This window comes from Rhinolophus sinicus, linkage group LG05 (genome assembly GCF_036562045.2).
Source record: "Rhinolophus sinicus isolate RSC01 linkage group LG05, ASM3656204v1, whole genome shotgun sequence".
NCBI classification, from domain to species: Eukaryota; Metazoa; Chordata; class Mammalia; order Chiroptera; family Rhinolophidae; genus Rhinolophus; species Rhinolophus sinicus.
The window spans coordinates 90,588,917-90,608,747 of record NC_133755.1 but is presented as its reverse complement, the minus strand read 5'-3'; the positions used below and the strand labels follow the sequence as shown (position 1 = coordinate 90,608,747).

The window sequence follows — 19,831 nt, the reverse complement described above, 5'->3', positions numbered from 1 at the left end:
CACCTACATTTACCTACCTGGGGCCTCACAACTGTTGCTTTTAGGCTCAAATGCTAGGAAAGGTGAGCACCCCACTGCAGCTGGGGCTCTTCACTCTGTAGGCTAGAGACTGCCTATTTATTCACACCCACTTCTGGAGTCAAACAGGTAACAGGTGCCTCAGCAAGCTCATTGTCAGGGAAGGAGGTGGGATGTATCATTTTTATTAACTGATCTTTTCATTTCTGGATTCCTTTGGAGAGGACTCATAAAATCAAAATGACCTGGGCCCCAATGCCAAGCCCAAAGAAATTACCCAGATAATCACTTTGTTTTGATTGTCTAGACATTATGAAGCCTTCTAAAGTCAGTATTGAGGGAGCTTACTTGGCTTAATGTGTTTTCCATCTCAAGACAATTTTTAACTCCCTTGTTCCGAACTCTCCCTCCCTTTAGTCAGACCCCTCACGTAGCCTGTCCTTTCGCAGGTGGGAGAGATGACCCTGTCCTTCTGTAACGTAATATCATCAGGCAGAGACCGCCGAAATCCTAGCTAGCGGAATACGGTCACAGCACGAAAAAGAACCCACACCTTTTGTTTTCATTGATTCCGCATTTACTTAGCACCTATTCATGTCAGGTCCCTTATCAGGAAACACAATCTGAAGCCAGAGACTGGGGTCCTGCAGGTTTCCAATACGACAGTTTCTGGTAGGGCAAATCCTCTTTAATTATTATTTCACAATAAAATCACACAGGATGCACAGCACAGGGTAAAGCACTCAGCTTCTGGTACCAGGTGGACGGGTTTGAATCCAGGTTTCAACACGCAGGCAATTTATTCAATCTCTTCAAGTCTCATCTATAAAGTGGGGGCAATGATAAAAACTTTGCAAGGTTGTTAGGTTAGATAATAAAGTGCTTAAAAGGTAGCATAAAATATAAACTATTTTTGGTTTACTTGACAAAACATAAAAACAAAACATTCTTCTTAAAACACAAAAAATAGTATATATTTATATTATTCCCATGTATACACACACACACACACACACACAATCTCTAACACCAGTACGGTGAGGATTCTCTGTTCAATTTATTAGGTTGGTGTAAAAGTAATTGTGGTTTAGGTTAAAACAAATGCAAAAACCGCAGTTACTTTTGCACCAACCTAATACTTCCAAGAACTAAGCAGGTGTCCCCAGGGATAAATAGCACCGATGTTTAGTGGTCAGGACAGCACCAAGCTGGAGAGGATAACAGAAAGGATGAGGACAGCCACGTCAGAGATGCAGCGGTGGAGGAACTGCCACAGGCAGCAGGGCAGGCTTTGCCTAAGGACAACATAAACAACAGTACTGCCAGCTGCGGACAACTGCCACGGAGACAGGCTGGGCAGAATTCCAGAAGGGACGTGTGGCCTCAGGGAACTGATCCCACGGGGCTTTCCTGGGGTTTCAGCCTATGGTTCAGCCAGGCTTTGCAAAGACTCTTTGTTTTCTTTTTTCAGCCCAGTCTCTCAGCCCCCTGCCCCTGTGTGACCTCTGCTCTGGGCACACATACGTTAAGGGTCACAAGACCAGTATGTGGCAGGGAAAGAATGCTGGGCTAGGAGTTAGCTGATGCAGACTCTAGTCCCAGCGCTGATACCAAACCACTACAGACCCTTGGCCCAGTCACTGCACTTCCCAGACTGGCCTGGGGCTGATGAAGAGAAAGAAACATTAGTTTTAAAAAAAAAAGTCCTGGAAGCCCTGAAGCATAAGAGACCGAGGAGAAACATAAAATACCCTAGCCTCGAGCCTAGAGAGTCTCTGTAAGCCAAGAGTTTCAGGAAAATTTAATATGAATTCATTCATTTTGTATTTAAGTTCATGAGCCATACCCACATTATATGTCCCTGGTAAAAATCCTGAAAGGCCGCAGGAGAGGGCCACGTCCATGACAGCGTCTGTCTATGGGCCCACATTTGTTTTCCAACCCCCAACAGAAAACCCTGACCCAACCCCTTCTGGGAAAATCAACCTTTGATTCTATGAGGATTACAGGCCCAGCCACACCATCAGTGCACCAGGAAGTCTGAGGAGGGGAAGCAGGCAGCCAGAAGGCCAGAACCTTCCTCTTACCAGGAAGCAACCACCTCCAAGCCAGAGAAGGGTGACTTGGTGCCACAGAAGGAAAGATCATTTAGCCATTGTGGTCACAAGTAAGAAGCATCCTCATTCACTCGTGAAAGCCTTTCAACGTCACGGGTGCCTGGAACCAAACATAATCCTCCCAGGCCGGGCCTGGGATGGAGGGTCGGCCACAGGACAGGGTCACAGTCAGTTTGTGGCCCCGTATGGGGACTCTATAGTTTAGCTTGGGTCGAAACCAATCTTCTCCACAGTCCCGGTGCCCCTGTGCCATGACGATCGTGCCCATGAGTGGAGGAGACTGCAGCTCACTGAAAGCATCAGCCACAAAAATGGCTCGGAAGAGACGGCGCAAACAAGCGGCTGTGCTCAGGCTCTGGTCCATGCTGTTGGGGGCCAAGCGGGATAAGTCCAGCTCGTAGAACTCCTTGGGACTTACGACACTACCCCCAAGGAGGATGAGTACTCGCGGTACTAGTGTCCGGGCAAAGAGACCCTCTAGGTGGTTGAGCACACTCTCCAGTTCTGCCAGGGTTTGTTGGCATGTCCTGCTGCTCGCCTCCGCAGTGGCCCGAGCCTTCTTCTTTACCATGTCCTCTGCCTAAGAGGACAAAGAATGGTGAGAGAGAAGGCAAGGTAGGGGAAAGCTACTGACCTTTGTAGAACCCTGTTGGTTGGGATGTAGACTTATGGGATGGATTTCCAGTTCAGTGAACTGCCACAGCTGAGACACTGGGTTTTACCAAAGGGCACTATATCAAAAAGGAAAACAACATTTTTTTGCACAAAACCATAATTCTCCCACACTTAGAACAGCAAAGACGGTGTTCTGAAGTAGGAAAGCCTCCAGAAATAAGCAACCAAAATAGTTGAGGGGATTTGGTGGCACAGCAGGTGGCAAATTTTTGTCATAGTACGATAACAGGAACGAGGATTATTTGGGCTAATAAAGGTGATTCTGGAGTTTGTTTTCCAATTAAACATGGCAAATTGAACACACGCTTATTTGTGCTCCCATCGAAATACTACTAAATGAGAGGAAAAGGAACAAAGGGAGGAAAGGAAGGAAGGAGGGAGAGAGAGAGAACGAAGGAGGAAGAAGGAGAATAGACAACAGTGTCCAAAGGCGGCAACACATTTTTGGAGGACAGAAAGCAGATGGAATAGTTCAAGAGAGCTGAAAACCAAGTACTGACAGAGGGGACGCCCACGAGAAGCAAATTGATTCACACAGCAGAACCACAGAAAGGCTCAGGAACTGCTGATTCAGACACTGCAAAAGGCAAGAGTGAACTCGTGAGGACCCTTAGATCGCCTGCCAATTTCCTCCACCCAGAGAGAAGACTTTCCAATATTGATGGGTTTGGATGTTTAGTGATCCCCTCTCCAAAGGAACCAGTAGGTTCCCACCCAGTATCCTTAGAGTAGGGTCAATCAGCTCACAAGGCCCAGCCATGCAAGGCCCACACGGAGCTTTCAATGACTTACTCTTAAATAGTCTCCAGACCCAGACTAAAAGCCTCTAACATGAAAGTCAGAGACCAAAACAAATACATGGGAAAAGGAATCTGGAAGAAACGGAGACACTGCAAGGAACAGAGGAAAACTTGAAAACAGGGTCAGTTCATGAACTCCAAATGCAACCTACAATAGGAGTTTCAGAAAAAGAAAACAAGAGAAAAAGTGGGGAGGGTTAGAGTATCCAAGATGATAATGCAGAGAAAGTGACTGAAGCCATGGGATGAAACACATTCCTTCCAGTTGTTTAGGCTGACAGGCCCTGAAGATTCCTTAGACCTTCTTTTTACCTGCGGACGAACTAATAGGACCAACTAATAGCCGCAGTCTCCCACCGACTTTCTCCCAAAGTGTGTGCCTACCTGAGGGGGTTTTCGGTAGAAGTGCTTAAGATGGTCATAAGGCAGAGGGAGTTGCTGACGTTGGTACATGATATGCTTTATAAGTTCACAAGTAAACCGACAGCAGTCTTCCCGGCTCACAGGCCCGGGAAACACGACGGGCACCAAGCAGTCTCGGCGGCAAAAAGGCTCCGAAGAGCTGGGAGGTTCTTGGGCAGAGGTAGTCTCAAGGAGTTCTATCTGGGGGGCGTGGGTTTCCTCCGACTCTTCACACCACTGCAAATCTGGCAGGCGCACAGAGGGACAAGACAGGAACATGAAAACCTCAACGGCCAACGCCCGTCTTCTCATTCCCTTATGCCCACATCAGCCAACACTGCGGAAGGGACAGCCCGACACATGCACATCGCCTCCGCAAACTGCTGTGTGGACGGCGGCGGGGACAATCCTGATCTCAGTCTCCCGGACTCATTTAAGCTACGGCGCGGGGTGAGAAGGGAGGGTGGGGGGTTTCCACTGAAGCTCCACTCAGAAAGTGGAGGCCCTGATCTGAGTTGACAGAAAGTGTAGTCAAGAGGGGACGAGAACGCCGCCAAGATGGAGGCGAAGTGGGGGTGAACCCATGGGATCCCGGGCCGTGGGGGCGATGGTCACTAGGGCCGAGTCAGAGCCGAGGGACGCCAGGCAACGCGGACGGAGGAAGGGTCAGGACTAAATGACCGGAGGGAGCGGCGGCAGGAAAGAAACAGGCCCCCAAAGCTCCCCGAGCTCCGGACCCCACACCTTACCAGGAACTGCGGCCGGGGACAGCACTTCCTGCTCCGGAGCCGCCATCACGACCTCCTCTCTTTTAGGAGCGGTTTGAATAGGCGCCCCGCGAGGTATCATGGGAAGCCCGCGTCATCAATTCCGGCTCAGCCCGGCCAGGATCCCGCGCGGCGCAGCCGCAGTGAGCCGGGCAGGCTGGGGTGGGATGTGAGCCCTGCGCTGTCTCCCTGACACCGTCGCACCCGATATACCGAACCCACAGGGAACCCACGCGCTCTCTGCGCCACTGAACGCTGGCTTCCAAAGGACACTCGCCTTCACGCATCCATTCTCTTCTGCGTTCACTATTTATTATGCACCTACTTCGTGCCAGGCCCTGTCCTAGGTGCTGGAGACTGCAGCAAACGGGCGCTGTCCTCAAGGGGTTCACTGCCTATGTGGATACAATACAATGTGATGAATTATACTGTGGGGAGTACACGGGATGTGGACGTGAAGAACAGGGGCGCCTAACCTAGATGGGGTGGGAGCGAAGGGTGGTCCGGAGTAAATGTGCCCAGGAAACTGACCTGTAGGGTGAGTAAAGATAAAGAGGAGGGCCTAGTGGCACAGGAGACCTTGAGAGACAAGAGCATCCTCTATTCAAGGAATGAAAAGAATTCAGGTTATAAAGAGTTAAGGCTGTGGTGGACAAATAGGAGCCAGATCACCACAAGGTTTTATAAGCCGTGTTAGAATTTGAACTTGATCCTGTGTGTGTGTGTGTGTGGGGGGGGACATGAAGTTTTAAGTAGGGAAGTAGCATGATTAAATGTAGATTTTATAAATTTAATCTCTACACTGGCTGCAGTGTAGAGGTTAGATTACAGGTAGGATAAAAGAGGAGGTAGGGATACCAGTTAGAACAACTACAGTTACCCAAGTGCATGGTGACAGGGTCCTGAACTAGAGTAGTCACAGTGGGGTGGAGAGAACAGTGGGGTGGTGAACCCTAGAGATATTTAGGAGGTCCAATGAGCATTTGATGGTTGATCCCAGGAAGAAAAGGAGGGATAGAGAGAGGCGGCCAAGAAGCCAAGCAGGTTTTTCACTTCAGCAACTCTATAGCCATTTATGCCATTCAATGAAGGAGGGAACACTAGAGGAGGACCAGGTTTATTGGGGTGTGGGTAAGGAGGAAACATGAGTTCAGTTTTTGATATGTTGAGTTGGCCGTTCCATTGTACGGTGAAGAGATATTTAGGAACACCATTAGGAAAAGAGATAGGTATTTGAGAGTCATCAGCATGGGAATAGATAAGATCACCCAGGGAGGGTATGTAGACTAAGGATGAGCTAAGTTCCCAAAGACACTAATGTTTAAGAAATGATGAGCAGAGAGAGAGAACTTGTAGAGAAGAACTGAGGAATAGCCAGAGAAGTATCAAGAAAAATAGACAAATATCAGATCATGGAGGCCAAGAAAGCATGTTTCAGGAAGTAGGGACCAGAGATCAATACATACTATATAAAAGTACAATGATTAAAATACTATGGCATGGGTGGCCAGTTGGCTCAGTTGATTAGAGCGCAGTGCTCATAACAACAACAGCGCCAGTTCGATTCCCACATGGGCCAGTGAGCTGCGCCCTCCACAACTAGAGTGAAAACAACAGCTTGACTTGGAGCTGAGCTGCGCCCTCCACAACTAGATTGAAAACAACTTGACTTGGAGCTGATGGGTTCTGGAAAAACACACTGTTCCCCTGATAATCCCCAATAAAAAAAAAAAATTTAAAACAAAAATACTGTGGCATTGGCTCAGGAATAAACAAACATAATAAAACATAAATGAGTCCAGAAACAGATCGACGTATATGGATATGATCCATGGATAGTATATGATGAGGTTACTTTTCAAAGCAAATAACTGGAGACAATTCCCTACCCATTTAGAAAAAAATCAAATTAGTCCCTACCACACATCCTATATGAAGATAAATTCTAAATAAAAATCTTATGTAAAGGTACTATACACAAAGAATAACTAATTACATATCAGGAAAAATATTTTCATATTTTTCCACCTCATACGCAACTTCTCCAGGAAACTAAACACATACGAGTATACCACTCCTAATCTCCTGGACAGACATCCTTGTTCAGTCTACTCCTCTGCCAGCCTTCACTCCTACCTATGGTAAGCCAAGTTGTTCAAGAATGGGGTATGGAAATGAATTATCCCCTCCCATCTCTCAAAAGAAGTTCTCTGCTTAGGAGACAAGGGGATTGAGATGGATGAAATGAAACTGCGTTGAGGTGGTTGAAAGATCCACCAAGATGAGAGGACAAGTATTATCAGGTGAGTGCAGCTGGCCCTGGTTATCAAGAGAGCCCAGAACTGCTGGTGGTAAGAATGTTGGGGGAATGGTCTTAGCTCTCCTTTCCAATCCCTATCCTTCTTGAGAGCTCTCACTGAGTTCTTCCTTCTCAGCCTCTAAGTAGCAGTTTCCCTGGCAGGGCTGTACCCCTGGCCACAGCTCACCTCTGCAGCATAACCTTCTTTTAGCTGAACAGGGTTGAGAAGAGAGAAGTCATACATACTTTCAACCGCTGAAGACCACTTAATTGGCTGGGTCTGCTAAGGCCCTTTTGCAGATTTTGGTCCTTTTGTTCCCACTGCTCTGGGGAGTTATACCATGTGGACAGCAACTCCATAATCGGTAACTTGCCACCCTCTTTGTGGTATTGGGAGGAAGCCATGGACTCCACTAAGTCTGAACCCCTGAAAGGATCACCAGAGGTAAGCCACTGTTGCTGCTTCTAGTTTTCCAAGGAAAACTGAGGTCTGGAAGAAAGGGCTGTTTTATTTCTTGGCTGTGTGAGCATCTCGCTGTTTGTGAAGATAGGGGACGTGAACAACAATGAGTGTCGTGAGTCATGAGATAGCCATGGGCTGGGAATTGAATCCTGGCGTCCTGACTCCCAACCCAGCAACACTAACTTGCTTCTCCACTCTGCCTTTCTAGAGTCTTGTACACTGGTTTATGTCGCTGAATGTGTTTACTCTTTGCTGACTGCAAGAGCCCTAAAGAGCAAGAGAGATGGCTTGGCAATAAAGTCAAAAGTCAGCGATCCTCTAGGGCGCTTGCCCAAGTTTCTATTCCCGGCCACTTCCCCGCCCCCGCAGTAGTTGCTGTAACCCGAGCCCCAGCCCCGCCCCAAGTAGAGGCCATGCCTCTCCTACAGCTCTGGCTGTTTTAAAATCAACCTCGGTTCTTCTTGATTGGTTCTGCTTCAAAACAAAAAGGAGTAGTAATACTCGCTGCGGATATCCTTGTAGCCCTCAGGCAGCAAGCCTGGTTTATGGGTTCGGGCCTCGGGTCGGGGCCACCGTGGTGTCTTGGGCTTCTAAAACCGGCCCCCCGAGGGTGCCAGCCTGGTAATAAGCAGTGACTACTGTGTAAAGGAGGCATAATCATGTAACAATAACAGCCATAATTAGGCTAACCACCCTCCTCCGCCCTGGCATTCGCCCTGACTCACCCCTACGGCACGTCGACCGTCGGGGAAGAAACTGAGGCAGGGGAGGAGCCAGCAGGCTGCAGGGATTAGTGGCCCTGAATTCTACAACTCTCGAGGTCCAAAACTTGTCTGGGATCGCGCTAAGGGGCTAAATGCAGGAGGGCCCACAAAGCTTGATTCTGATGTAAGCCCTCTGGTGACTGTCCACCCCCACGCCGTGGGGCTCTAACTTCCTCCCCGCCACCATCACCCCGTCCCATCCCCCAAAATAAAATCCCTACGAAAAGACCGGCTCAGAGCGCGGAGACTAGGAACCCAACTACAGCACCCTAACGCCTTTGCGTGCAAAGGCGCGCTCCTCGTCTTCGCCCCGAAATCACCAGCGGCCCCGTGCGCCGTGATGCCTCCTGGGAGTTGTAGGGCGGCGGCGAACTCTTTTGAAGCAGATCCCAGGCTTGAGGACTCTATATCCCGTGATGCCCCGCGGCTGTTTCTGACGCGCCCGGAGCCAGAGAAGGGTGGGAGGCGTGGCCTGCACAGGGCCCCACCCCGCTCTCCTCTGGCTGGCCGGACGCGTCGGTGGCAAATAGGGGCGGCGGCGGCGGTGGCGGTGGCGGGGGGGAGGGGCCGGGCGGGGGGCTGGCGGCAGCGGCGGATGGACTCGCGGGTATCGGAGCTGTTCGGCGGCTGCTGCCGGCCCGGAGGGGGCCCGGCCATGGGCGGAACCCTCAAGGCTAGGGGGGCCGGCGGCAGTAGCAGCTGCGGGGGCCCGAAGGGGAAGAAGAAGAACGGAAGGAACAGAGGGGGCAAAGCCAACAACCCCCCGTACCTGCCCCCCGAGGTGAGCACCTGAAAAGTGGCGGGGTGAGACGAAACCACTCTTTCTGGTCCTGGGACTCCAGGAAGGCGGGACAGAGAGAATTGATACCCCTTTCCGGTGTCAGGACCCTGAGGAAGAGGAGAACCCCTCCTTCCGGTCCCAGGACCCCAGGAAGGAGGGACTGAGACACCGGCACGCCCTCCGGGGTCAGGACCCCAGGAAGGAAGGGTGGGGGGGAGGATGCCCCCATTCTGATCTGGATAACCCAGGAGGAGAAGTGGGGAAGGGGGACCCCGCTCTCATCCCCTTGCGGAGAGCAGATTGGAATGCCCAGGCTCCATCCCTGGCTGCAGCAGAGGGGAGACTGCATCCTGGGATGAGGAGGCAGAGTTTCTAAACTTGTTCCACAGGGAGGAGGGGAATACCTGGGGAAAGAACCATATGTTCTGTGCCTGTCCCTGAGCACACACACACACACACACACAATTAGAGAACAGTCAAGCTTAGTCCTCCTGCCCTTTGCCTGTTCTGTGAGGAAGGGGGGACAGCCTCCATACACCTACTCCATCTACTCCCTAAGACAGAGAATAACTGCTAGTTTGCCCCTCTGAGGAAAGGAGGGCCCAGAGGAAGAGCCTAAAGCAGCGCTTATCAGACTTTAGCGTGTATCAGAATCACCTGGATTGCTGTCCCATCCCTAGAATTTCTGATGCAGTAGGTCAGAGGTGAGACCAGTAATCTGCATTTCTTACAAGTTCCTGGGCGGTGCTGATGCTGCTGGGCCTGGGAGCACACTTTTAGAACCATCGGCCTAGACCACCATCCTTGTACCACTTTTCTGAAGCCACCCATCCTAATTCTTCATCCTCAGCAAAATGATAAAACAGGAAGTTCTTTGGTGGATCCCTTATGCTTCGTGATGTAGAGATTATGGGTGAGGACCTGTTAGAGCCTGGAGTCAGAGGACCTTGAAGAGATGGAATGATAACAGGAAGGGAAAAAGAAGAATGGCCAGGGAGGAGAAGTGCAGAAATGCCGAAAAAGCAGAACAACCAGAACAAGCAAATCCCTTTGCACCTAAAGGGGAAGCCTCAGGCAATAGGATACTTCCGTGTTGGGTCACCTGATACAGGGAAGAGGTAGAGGAGATTGTGGGGTGGGTTCAGGATGTCACCTCAGATGAAGCATAAAAGGGCAGCAAAGGTAAAAGCCACAGTGAGTGTGGTTTCTGGAGTCTGTCCCCTTAATTATATTTTCTGAGGTCCTTCTCTTCATCTCAGCCCCAACTTTGGAGCCCTGCCCCTCTCTCACCCGGGCTTCTCTCATTGGGCTTGTATGACCAGTGCTGAGTTCACCCTTTGGCCCTGGTCCAGAACTTCTTGCAGCGTTTTACTCTTGATGGCATCAGCTAAGAGGGGTGGGCAGGAAGGAAACGGTGTCTTCCAGACTCCTGGCAAAGAATGTCCTCAGCAGCCCGGACACAGAGGAGACAGATTTCTGGGGACAGCAGCTCTCCTTCCTGAGGAAAAGATAGAGGCGATCTTACATCTAGGGAGAATGTGCTGCCAGGAATCAAAGAAAGGAGGGACTCGGTTCTGTTCTGGCTTAGATGGGTGACTCTTTGTGTTCTTAGAAGCCTTTCCTTGGCAGAGGTCACGCTGGGGCTGAGGAGAGGGCTTGCCTGCCAATAACCTTTGGCAGGTACCTGCCTAAGCAGATGCCACAGAGGCTTCCTACTGTCTCCAGTTAGCTGCTGCCCGGGCTCCAGTGGGAATCAGGAAAGTAGGGGTTGGGTCTGGAGGGGTGTGTGGTAACGGCTCCCTGTTTCTTTTCAGGCTGAAGATGGAAACATCGAATATAAAGTAAGTCTTAGGCTGGGGAGGGGCAGGTTGTCCTGGCTGGCGTGGGATGATGATTTCTCTGAGATGCTTCCGACTTCATGATCGATAGTAATTTAGGAATGTGGTTCAGGGGAAGAGCTCTGTTCCTCATTCTGGTGGCGGAGGGACTCACCGTTAGAGGGGGTCAGGGATGAGGGGTTTATGTGGGAAGGGAAGGTCCTGGTCCTTGCAGTAGGACAGGTGGTGAGCGTGTGGGTGGACGAGGAGCATCTCTGATTTCACCTTGTGATGATACCTCACCTGCCCTAAGCTGAAGCTGGTGAACCCATCCCAGTACCGCTTTGAGCACCTGGTGACACAGATGAAATGGCGGCTCCAGGAAGGCCGCGGGGAGGCCGTCTACCAGATTGGGGTGGAGGACAACGGGCTGCTGGTGGGGCTGGCAGAGGAGGAGATGCGGGCCTCCCTCAAGACCCTGCACCGGATGGCGGAGAAGTATGCCTCCCCTTCCTCCTCTTTCTTTTCCCTAACTCTGGGCGGGACCCACGTGTACCCAGCCCCTTAGGGCCTGAGGGGCCAAGGAGGGACTTTCCTTCTGCTGCCTTCTCTTGACAAAAGGCCGAAGTGGGGAGGGCTAGTGTTCTGGGCTCCCCAGCATTACATGGAGGCTTTTTTGCTCCTTGGTTTAGGATTTGCTTGTTTGCTTGTTTAAAGGGAGCTGTGGATGTGGGATCGATTGGAGGGTGGTAGGAGGAGAAGGAAGTGGGGAGCTCGGTGGGAGGTGTGGAAAGGCCATTGGTCCAGAGCCTTTGGATGGAAGGAGTGGGGGCGTACACGTGAGCTGTGGCAGCTGTGGCCTTGCTCTGATAGGGTCGGAGCAGACATCACTGTTCTCCGGGAGCGAGAAGTGGATTATGACAGTGACACACCCCGGAAGATCACGGAGGTGCTGGTACGAAAGGTTCCTGACAACCAACAGGTGCGCATGCAGCCTTCCCTGCCTTTCATGCCTGTGCTCCCGGGAGGGCCCTGCAGTAGCAGGCTCTCTCCTGGCCCTGGATCCTGGGGGTGTCCAGGTCACCAATGGGTCCCCTGCGAACATCACTTCCCTTGACCAAACCTTCAGTGGAGAGAGGGGAGGGATTGGAGCCCTGACGTCTGACAATTCATTCCCAGTTCCTGGACCTTCGTGTGGCCGTCCTGGGGAATGTAGACTCAGGGAAGTCGACTCTGCTCGGAGTCCTGACCCAGGGAGAGCTGGACAATGGGCGGGGCCGGGCTCGGCTCAACCTTTTCCGCCACCTGCACGAGATTCAGTCTGGCCGAACCTCCAGCATCAGCTTCGAGATCCTGGGCTTTAACAGCAAGGGAGAGGTACCTGCAGTCCGTGGGACCCCGGGGGGCCAGAGTCGGAGGGTGGGATGGTCACAGTGACGGACAGTCTGAGGGCAGGGCGGAAACTTTCTGGAGTGGACTCAATAAGGGCCCCGAGGGTAGTGAACAAGCTCCGTCCTTCTTCGAAAATAAATGGGGGAATCAACTGAGTTAAATCAGAAATGGGGTTCCGCGTTACAAGGCAGGGTCACCCAGGGGCTGGTTGAGGTCCTGGCAACTCTGAAAGGGTTGGCGAGGCTGGCAGGGAGCATTGAGAGCCCTGGGCTCTGGGCCAGGTGGTGAATTACAGTGACTCCCGGACGGCAGAGCAGATCTGCGAGAGCAGCTCCAAGATGATAACGTTCATCGACCTGGCGGGCCACCACAAGTACTTGCACACCACTATCTTTGGCCTCACCTCCTACTGCCCCGACTGCGCACTGCTGCTCGTCAGCGCGAACACCGGCATTGGTACGCGGGGCAGGGCGGGGCGGGGCCGGAGGGGCTGCCCACCCTCTTCTTCCCTGGGCCGCCTCAGATCGGGAAGCCAGAGGAACTCTCCTTTTCTTCCCTCTCCTCACTCCCACATGCTCACTCGTCTCTCCTGCCACGTGCCTTCCTTCTCTGAGGCAGCTGGCACCACCAGGGAGCATCTGGGGCTGGCCCTGGCCCTGAAAGTGCCCTTCTTCGTCGTGGTCAGCAAGGTGGACCTGTGTGCCAAGACCACAGTAGAGAGGACCGTACGCCAACTAGAACGGGTTCTCAAGCAGCCTGGCTGCCACAAGGTGCCCATGCTGGTCACCTCTGAAGATGATGCCGTCACTGCTGCCCAGCAGTTTGCCCAGTCACCCAAGTAAGCCTTTCTCACTCCAGAGCCCTGGTCCATAGGCAAGGCTGCCACAGGGCCCTGCTGCATGGGGGTCCCACCGCAGGACCAAGCCAGTTCTGGCCCAGTTCTGTGGTTTGGCAGGTTGGGGTTGTAGGAGGGAGTCTTGGCTAAAGGGCCGGTCCTTCCCCCAAGCTGGCCTGGAGCTTTGCTGATACCTGGGCCCCTGGAGACAAAGTGCTATGCCAGGTGTTCATCATCTCCCTTGGGGCCTGGGATGGGCTTTATGTACCTCGTTCCTTGGCTGCTTCACCCACAGAGGGCCCGGAGCTCCAGCGAAGGTTAGCAGATAGTAGAGGGGGCCCCCAGCCACCCTGAGAGAAGCTCACCTTTCCATGTATGGGGCTCTAGCCTCTGCTTCCTGTTAGAACTTGCCTCATGTGTCCATTCTGTGCTTCTCCCCTTCACAGTGTCACCCCTATCTTCACACTGTCCAGCGTGTCTGGAGAGAGTCTGGACCTGCTCAAAGTCTTTCTGAATATCCTGCCACCTCTCACCAACAGCAAAGAGCAGGAGGAACTCATGCAGCAGCTGACAGAGTTCCAGGTAATTGTCACCTGGCACAGGCCGTGAGCTGGGGAACTGGGAAGGACTGATGCTGACCGAGCCCCAAGTCTGTTTAGAGATTTTGGACCTGCCAGCCCTGCTTAGCAGGCCATTGATAAAATTTACTTTGGCTTCAGGTGGATGAAATCTATACAGTACCCGAGGTGGGGACAGTTGTTGGAGGGACACTTTCCAGGTAAATTGCCTTGCTTACTGCCCAGCCTACTCAGCCCTCACGTATGCATACACTTGAAGACGTTATGGTCCAAAGGAGACCCTGGAGTTGAACAGAGTTCAGCTAAACGATGTGCTTGTTTGCCGATTAGGCTTTCACCATCAGAAGAACTAGAGAAAGCTAGTCTATTGGCTTAGGAGGGAAGAAACAGTATTGCCACTTTATTGGGACTCTCCAGGCCCCTGAGGGAGAGGTGTGGGTCTTAGGCCCCAGGAAGAAAACTAGAGTATGTTCAACTGGCTTCATTTCCGAGTAGGGAAATGAGAGGTCCCTTAAGACTTTCCAAAGCAGAGGATGAAACCCAAGGGGATATCTTGCTCTTTCAGGGATCAGGTGTTCAGTATCAAACCAGCAGGTACCTCTGTGCCAGGTCGCCCTGCCTTTCCTGGTATGAGCTGTCAGAGTCGGAACTCTGAACCGGGGCAAGGCAGTCATCTCCCCTAGCTCCAAGTCAGAATGTAGGGTGTCTTTCCCCTTTCAGAGGGACTCAGCCTTAGAAGGGAAGGAATGCCCTGGGTGACCCGAGCAGAGAAGCAGGTAAAGGAGCCTAGGCTGACACTATGCCATCGCCCTCTGGGCTGCAGTGGGATTTGCCGTGAGGGCGACCAGCTGGTGGTGGGCCCCACGGACGATGGCTGCTTCCTGGAGCTGAGAGTATGCAGCATCCAGCGCAACCGCTCCGCCTGCCGTGTGCTGCGAGCTGGTCAGGCGGCTACGCTGGCCCTCGGGGACTTTGACCGTGCACTCCTTCGCAAGGTGAGGTGGGAGGGTGGGTTGGAGAGAAAACACAAAGAGAAGTGCCTGGGAGACTATTTACTTGAGTGAGAGGCACCTGTCTAAGGGAAATGCCAAGAAAACATGGTCTCTACCCTAAGAAGCCGATTACACAGACTGTCTGTCCATGTGTGAAAAGGCTTAGAATACTCGTAAAGCACAGATCACCAAGTGTGGTGCAACCCGAGTGTCCAAGAGCCTAGCAGGACAAAGCAGTGTAAGGGTTAGAGGACATGGGAGGTGGGTAAGGAAGGGTTCAAAGAGAGTTTTGAATATTGTCTTCTGAGGGCTTGTGTTTGAAGTCGTAGAGGAAGAGGAAACTTAGGAGCTGGAAGGGTACGAGGGTGGCTGGGAGGGAGAGACTAATGTGAGGTCTGCCCTTCCTGGGTCTGGGGGCTGTGCCTCCCCAGGGCATGGTGATGGTGAGCCCCGAGATGAATCCTACCATCTGCTCGGTGTTCGAGGCAGAAATCGTCCTACTGTTCCATGCCACCACATTCCGGCGAGGCTTCCAGGTGACAGTACACGTGGGCAACGTCCGTCAGACGGCTGTGGTGGAAAAGATCCATGCCAAGGTGAGAGGAACCCAGCCCTGTCCCTGTTTTTCCAGGGAAAAATCAGACTTCTCCTGCCTCCAGAAAGGCCAGGCCCAGGACTCATAGAGAACGCCCTGACCCCACCAAAGGGACAAAGCCCCACTTAGGGTGGGTAGACGCATGCTAGGCCCCCGAGGGTGGAGAACCAAGGCCAGTGGAGGATGGGACGGGACACCCTGTCCGGGGCCAGTGACCACATGTCTGCTGCAGGACAAGCTGCGAACAGGGGAGAAGGCCGTGGTACGTTTCCGCTTCCTGAAACACCCAGAGTACCTGAAGGTGGGCGCCAAGCTGCTGTTCCGGGAGGGTGTCACCAAGGGCATTGGCCACGTCACGGATGTGCAAGCCATTGCAGCAGGAGAGGCCCAGGCTAACGTTGGCTTCTGAACTCCAGGCAAGCACAGCTCCATGGCTGTCCGTACAATACATAAGGTGACTCTGGCCACGCTGCCCCCCGTTGGCAGCTCTGTGTGTTAATAGAGAGGGATGCGCCCTGCCACCATTCTGGCCAGGTGCCAAGCTTGGTATGGCCGGGGAAGGGCAGCCCTGAGGGAGAAGACAGGAGAATTCAGGGCAGTGCCCAGCAGCGGTGTCCACCTGGTTGGCTCCTCAATCCTGGCCACCCCACCGCCTGTCTGCTGGAGAGAGCTGGCCCCCGCCACCTGGGCCCACTGTCAGGATGGGGCGTGATCTACCGGTGTGGTCCCTGCACTTCAGGAATTGTCACAACAACTGGGGCCTCAAAGGCACTCCTTTTTCTATACCTCTTCTCAAGACCACGTAAGTTGGCCATCTCTACGTGACCGGACAAAAGACATCTGCTCCTGGCCACGTGGTGGCCCAGGGTCTGAAGAAATGGCACAGCGACAGTGCATGGCAGCGCTCCCGTCCTGTGCTGAGACATGAGGCCTGTTCCGCAGCTTGATTACTCTTTCCTTCATTCAAAGGCCGTCTCCTCCGTGGCCCCTCGCGTAGGCCCCACAGGTGCTATTTGTTGTGCCGGCCCAGGCGCGGGGCTGCCAAGCTGAGACTGGGCATCCCGAAGGTCAGCTGCATGGCAGTCAGCTCTGTCCCCTCCTCTGCAGTGATCTGTTGGTTTTAGTGCTGGATCACAGTATGTTTTACTTGCCCAGACTGACCCGGCTCCCATTCCTGTCACCCGCACCCCGCTTCCTGCTCCTCCATAAGTCCTCTTGTTTTTAGTGATTTGCAGTGACCTTTCCCTCTGTTGCTGGGAACCTGGAGGAACGGGAAAGATGGTGCCATAGTTCCTACTCTTTAGGGGATGGACTCCCTCCTTTCCCTTCATTTGTGTCCTGGGTTCCCGTGGACTCAGGGATTTGTCGGTTGAGGTTTCTCTGCACATATATATATACATATATATATAATATACATATATATTTAAATACACACACATATATATATATATTGTACAGAATAAAAATGTTTTATTGAACACACTGTGCTTATGCTTAAGACACAGGCTCAGCTTCCAGAGCTAGACTCCTTTCTGGATTAGACTAGTGAAACCCTAACATTGCTGAACCCTGAATGGGGAAAGAACCCATGGGGGATCTCATTCACCGTTCTTCCTTTCCTCTCCCCCACGGCATCAGTGTTCCTGTATTGTGACCAAGTATTCTGGCCTGTTTTGCATAGTTTTTGAGTGAGCAGAATAGAAAGTGAAACTCGCTTTAACTGAGATCTGTAACCTCCCCATACGTGAGGACTTGGCCATTTGCTACTGGTTACTGTGCCCTGTCAGAGATTTGGAGATCAGCTGCCAGCTACTTAATGAAGAGTAGAATTCAGAGACATGGTAATCTCACGCTTTTTCTAGCAATGCCAAATAGCCTGAAGTGAGGTTATACAGCCCAAACTGGCTGCTTGGAGCTGTGAGGCCCACATGGCCAAACCTTAGTGCCTGCTTCCCGTTTCTGTGTGCAGAGTACCTGACTCTCACGTTTTATGGGTATAGAAATAAGGCCCAATGTTAAAGTCAACTACAAAAAGCAGAGACTGCATTTTGAGTACTGATCTTTGCAAAAGAAATGTAATGATAAATGTGGCCCAAGGTCCCAAAGGACATTCTGCCTCCAGGGTATTAAAGTGATAGCTTTCCTGCCACTCACGCTCCACTGCTTTTTAAAATATCACTGGTTTAACTTCCTACTAAGAAGCCTGGGGTTGAAGACCGTCCTCGTGTGTTGGGAACTAAGAGCTGTTTACTTCTATACAGTTGCTGAGCTATGAAAAAGGTTACATTCAGCAAAAAAAGTATGTTTTGTTTTATTTTGGGGGAAGCAACCAAGTTATGCTCAGAAACTGATTTGTCTTTGCCAGTAATTTACTTAGCTCAAGTTTGCTGTTGAGAATTATAATAATTTCACAAGCCAATAGCGTACAGGATAATATCTCTTAATAAGCCAAATAAAGAAGTAACATAGTCCAAACAAATGACAAATTAATCACACTACTGCTCCTGGCAAGGGGAGGTGAAGGAGTAAAGTCTAAATTTAATATGAAGTGTGCCTTTTTATATACCAAGAGGCAGTTGGGAGAGCTGGCGACCAACCAAAAAGCTGATTTTCAGCTGCCAGCACAAAAGTAAAAGTCCCCTGTTGCTATAGCACGTTGCTAGGGAACAAGGACACCAGTGTTAGCAGGAGGGCTGAGCTGCTCCAGGATTGTGCCAACTGGTAGGAGCAAATGTCTCGGGTCTTCGGAGAGTTCAGTTTAGCGAAGAGTTGCCTCTCCCAAACTGAAACTATCAAATAGTCCTCACAAACTCTCAGTGTTTATAGTCTAAATGTCCCCTTGTCATCCTTATTATACATGTTCTTATCAATGGCTTATCAGTGACACCAGATGCAGAATGATGACATCCGGGCATGACTTAAACTCTTTTTTTTTTTTTTTTTTAATGTTCGAGGGCAGTTTTTTGTTTGTTTTTAAGGAGGGTGCAGCTCACAGTGACCCATGTGGGGATCGAACCAACAACCTTGGTGTTATTAGCACCATGCTCTAACCAACTGAGCTAACTGCCCACCCCTAAAGAAACTTTTTAAAAAAAATTTGTCATAAACAAGTGAATTAAAACAACTTAGATCACACATGGATTTGAAATTGTATTAAATCTATACACAACAAGGTACTGTAGCTTTCACCTGTTAACAAAAACTCACTTTTTTTAATTAAATTTTTTTTTTAATTTTCCCCTGGATTAAGAAATTTTGGAAAATCATCTCAGTGCTTAATGAGACATCTCTAGGAGTTAGTGAGCCACTTTGTTACATAAGTGGAACATTTAGGAGGATAAAAAGGTGTATAAGACAGCCTCTCCCACCCCAACAGTATATGCATTTTTATTGTTCCTGTACTGGCAATCTAAAAATTGTCACTGTTTCATCCAGTGAATAACAAGCACCTATTATGTGCCAGGCACGGAAGATGTCTTGGCTTCAAGAAAATACGGATCTAGTCAGGAAAGGGCCATCTACACAGTGAATACTGCCTTTTAGTAAACATTTAGCTACCACAAAAATGGAAAACATTTTTGAAAGAAGAAATTTCCTGCTAGGCCTAATGGTTTTCATACGTTCCCCACCCCCCGCCCTTCTTCAAACTAAATACAGGCCCCCAATTGATAAATAAGCTTAAAAAGCAGTTGGTTTGTGCATACGTGTGGGGGGGATATATACACCATTCTCTACTTCTCCACTTCCCTCACTACCACCTAACTAACTCAGTTCATCTTTAGTTTTATTCAAGGTTTCCCATATCAGAAAAGCCAAAAAAGCTGCCTTTCCACATAAAAAAACATTAAGAATACAGTACTATAAACGTGGGTAAGTGCAAAAAGCTACAATAATTAATTTAAAAACCCTAAGCTAAGTAGTCGTACTTCAATAGGGAAGAGAGGAACACACCAGTGACCCTGAAGGTACAAGTACTTTGCTTCCCAAAAAGAAGACCTCGCCGGACCATCAGCTCTAATGCGTCTTTTGGAGCAAAAGTTAAGACCTGGCCTTATTTTGCTATAATATAAGACCTGGTCTTTATAATATAATACCGGGTCTTATATTAATTTTTGCTCCAAAAGATGCAGTAGAGCTGATGGTCTGGCTAGGTCTTATTTTCAGGGAAACATGGTACCCCTTAAATTTGTACTTTATGGTCTAAGGAAATGCTCTCTCCAAGCCTGGCCAGCTGTTGGTATCTTCTAGAGCAGTATTTCTCCAACTTGAAGATACGCCCTGAGGAATCTTGTTAATATACAGAGTCTGATTCAGTCGGGGTGGGTGTGAGGCTGAGATAACTTGTAACAAGCTCCCTGAGGATGCCGCTGCTGCTCAAAAGCACACTCAGGGGCGCAAAGTTCTAGAGCAGGCGTGTCCAAACTTTTTTCAACGTTTTTCACCAAGGGCCATATGCGGTAAAATACACAAAGAGCCGGGCCACTCACTCGAGGTGAAGTACGTGTTGCCTCACCTGGTTTATTTAAGTAAACTAAA

At 50.7% G+C, this 19,831-nt stretch overlaps 2 protein-coding genes across 5 annotated transcripts; one reads left to right on the top strand and one right to left on the bottom strand.

The window, feature by feature from the left end:
* Positions 1-689: 689 nt before the first annotated feature.
* MAD2L1BP (MAD2L1 binding protein) lies at positions 690-5,477 on the bottom strand. Of its 2 annotated transcripts, XR_012496614.1 has the most exons (4): positions 4,762-5,477; positions 3,995-4,257; positions 2,106-2,715; positions 690-841 (listed from the first exon to the last, which is right to left on the bottom strand). XR_012496614.1 is itself a non-coding variant. In XM_019738327.2 (3 exons), exons 1-3 carry the CDS (start codon positions 4,859-4,861, stop codon positions 2,203-2,205), a joined length of 876 nt encoding a protein of 291 aa, XP_019593886.1. In that variant the 5' UTR covers positions 4,862-5,477; the 3' UTR covers positions 690-2,202. The 2 variants fall into 2 exon arrangements, 1 of the variants encoding a protein (XP_019593886.1); XM_019738327.2 differs by having other exon boundaries at positions 690-2,715.
* Positions 5,478-7,230: 1,753 nt separating this feature from the next.
* Positions 7,231-16,773, top strand: GTPBP2 (GTP binding protein 2). Of its 3 annotated transcripts, none has more exons than XM_074332983.1 (12): positions 7,231-7,523; positions 10,901-10,927; positions 11,217-11,401; positions 11,777-11,885; positions 12,083-12,280; positions 12,577-12,751; positions 12,914-13,133; positions 13,577-13,712; positions 13,850-13,908; positions 14,532-14,703; positions 15,132-15,296; positions 15,528-16,773. In XM_074332983.1, the coding sequence occupies exons 1-12, from the start codon at positions 7,482-7,484 to the stop codon at positions 15,702-15,704; spliced, it is 1,665 nt and encodes a 554-aa protein (XP_074189084.1). In that variant the 5' UTR covers positions 7,231-7,481; the 3' UTR covers positions 15,705-16,773. The 3 variants fall into 3 exon arrangements, 2 of the variants coding, with proteins under 2 accessions (XP_074189084.1, XP_019594027.1); XR_002137887.2 differs by lacking the exon at positions 7,231-7,523 and adding an exon at positions 8,860-9,086 and having other exon boundaries at positions 15,190-15,296; positions 15,528-15,665; XM_019738468.2 differs by lacking the exon at positions 7,231-7,523 and adding an exon at positions 8,862-9,086.
* Positions 16,774-19,831: the final 3,058 nt, after the last annotated feature.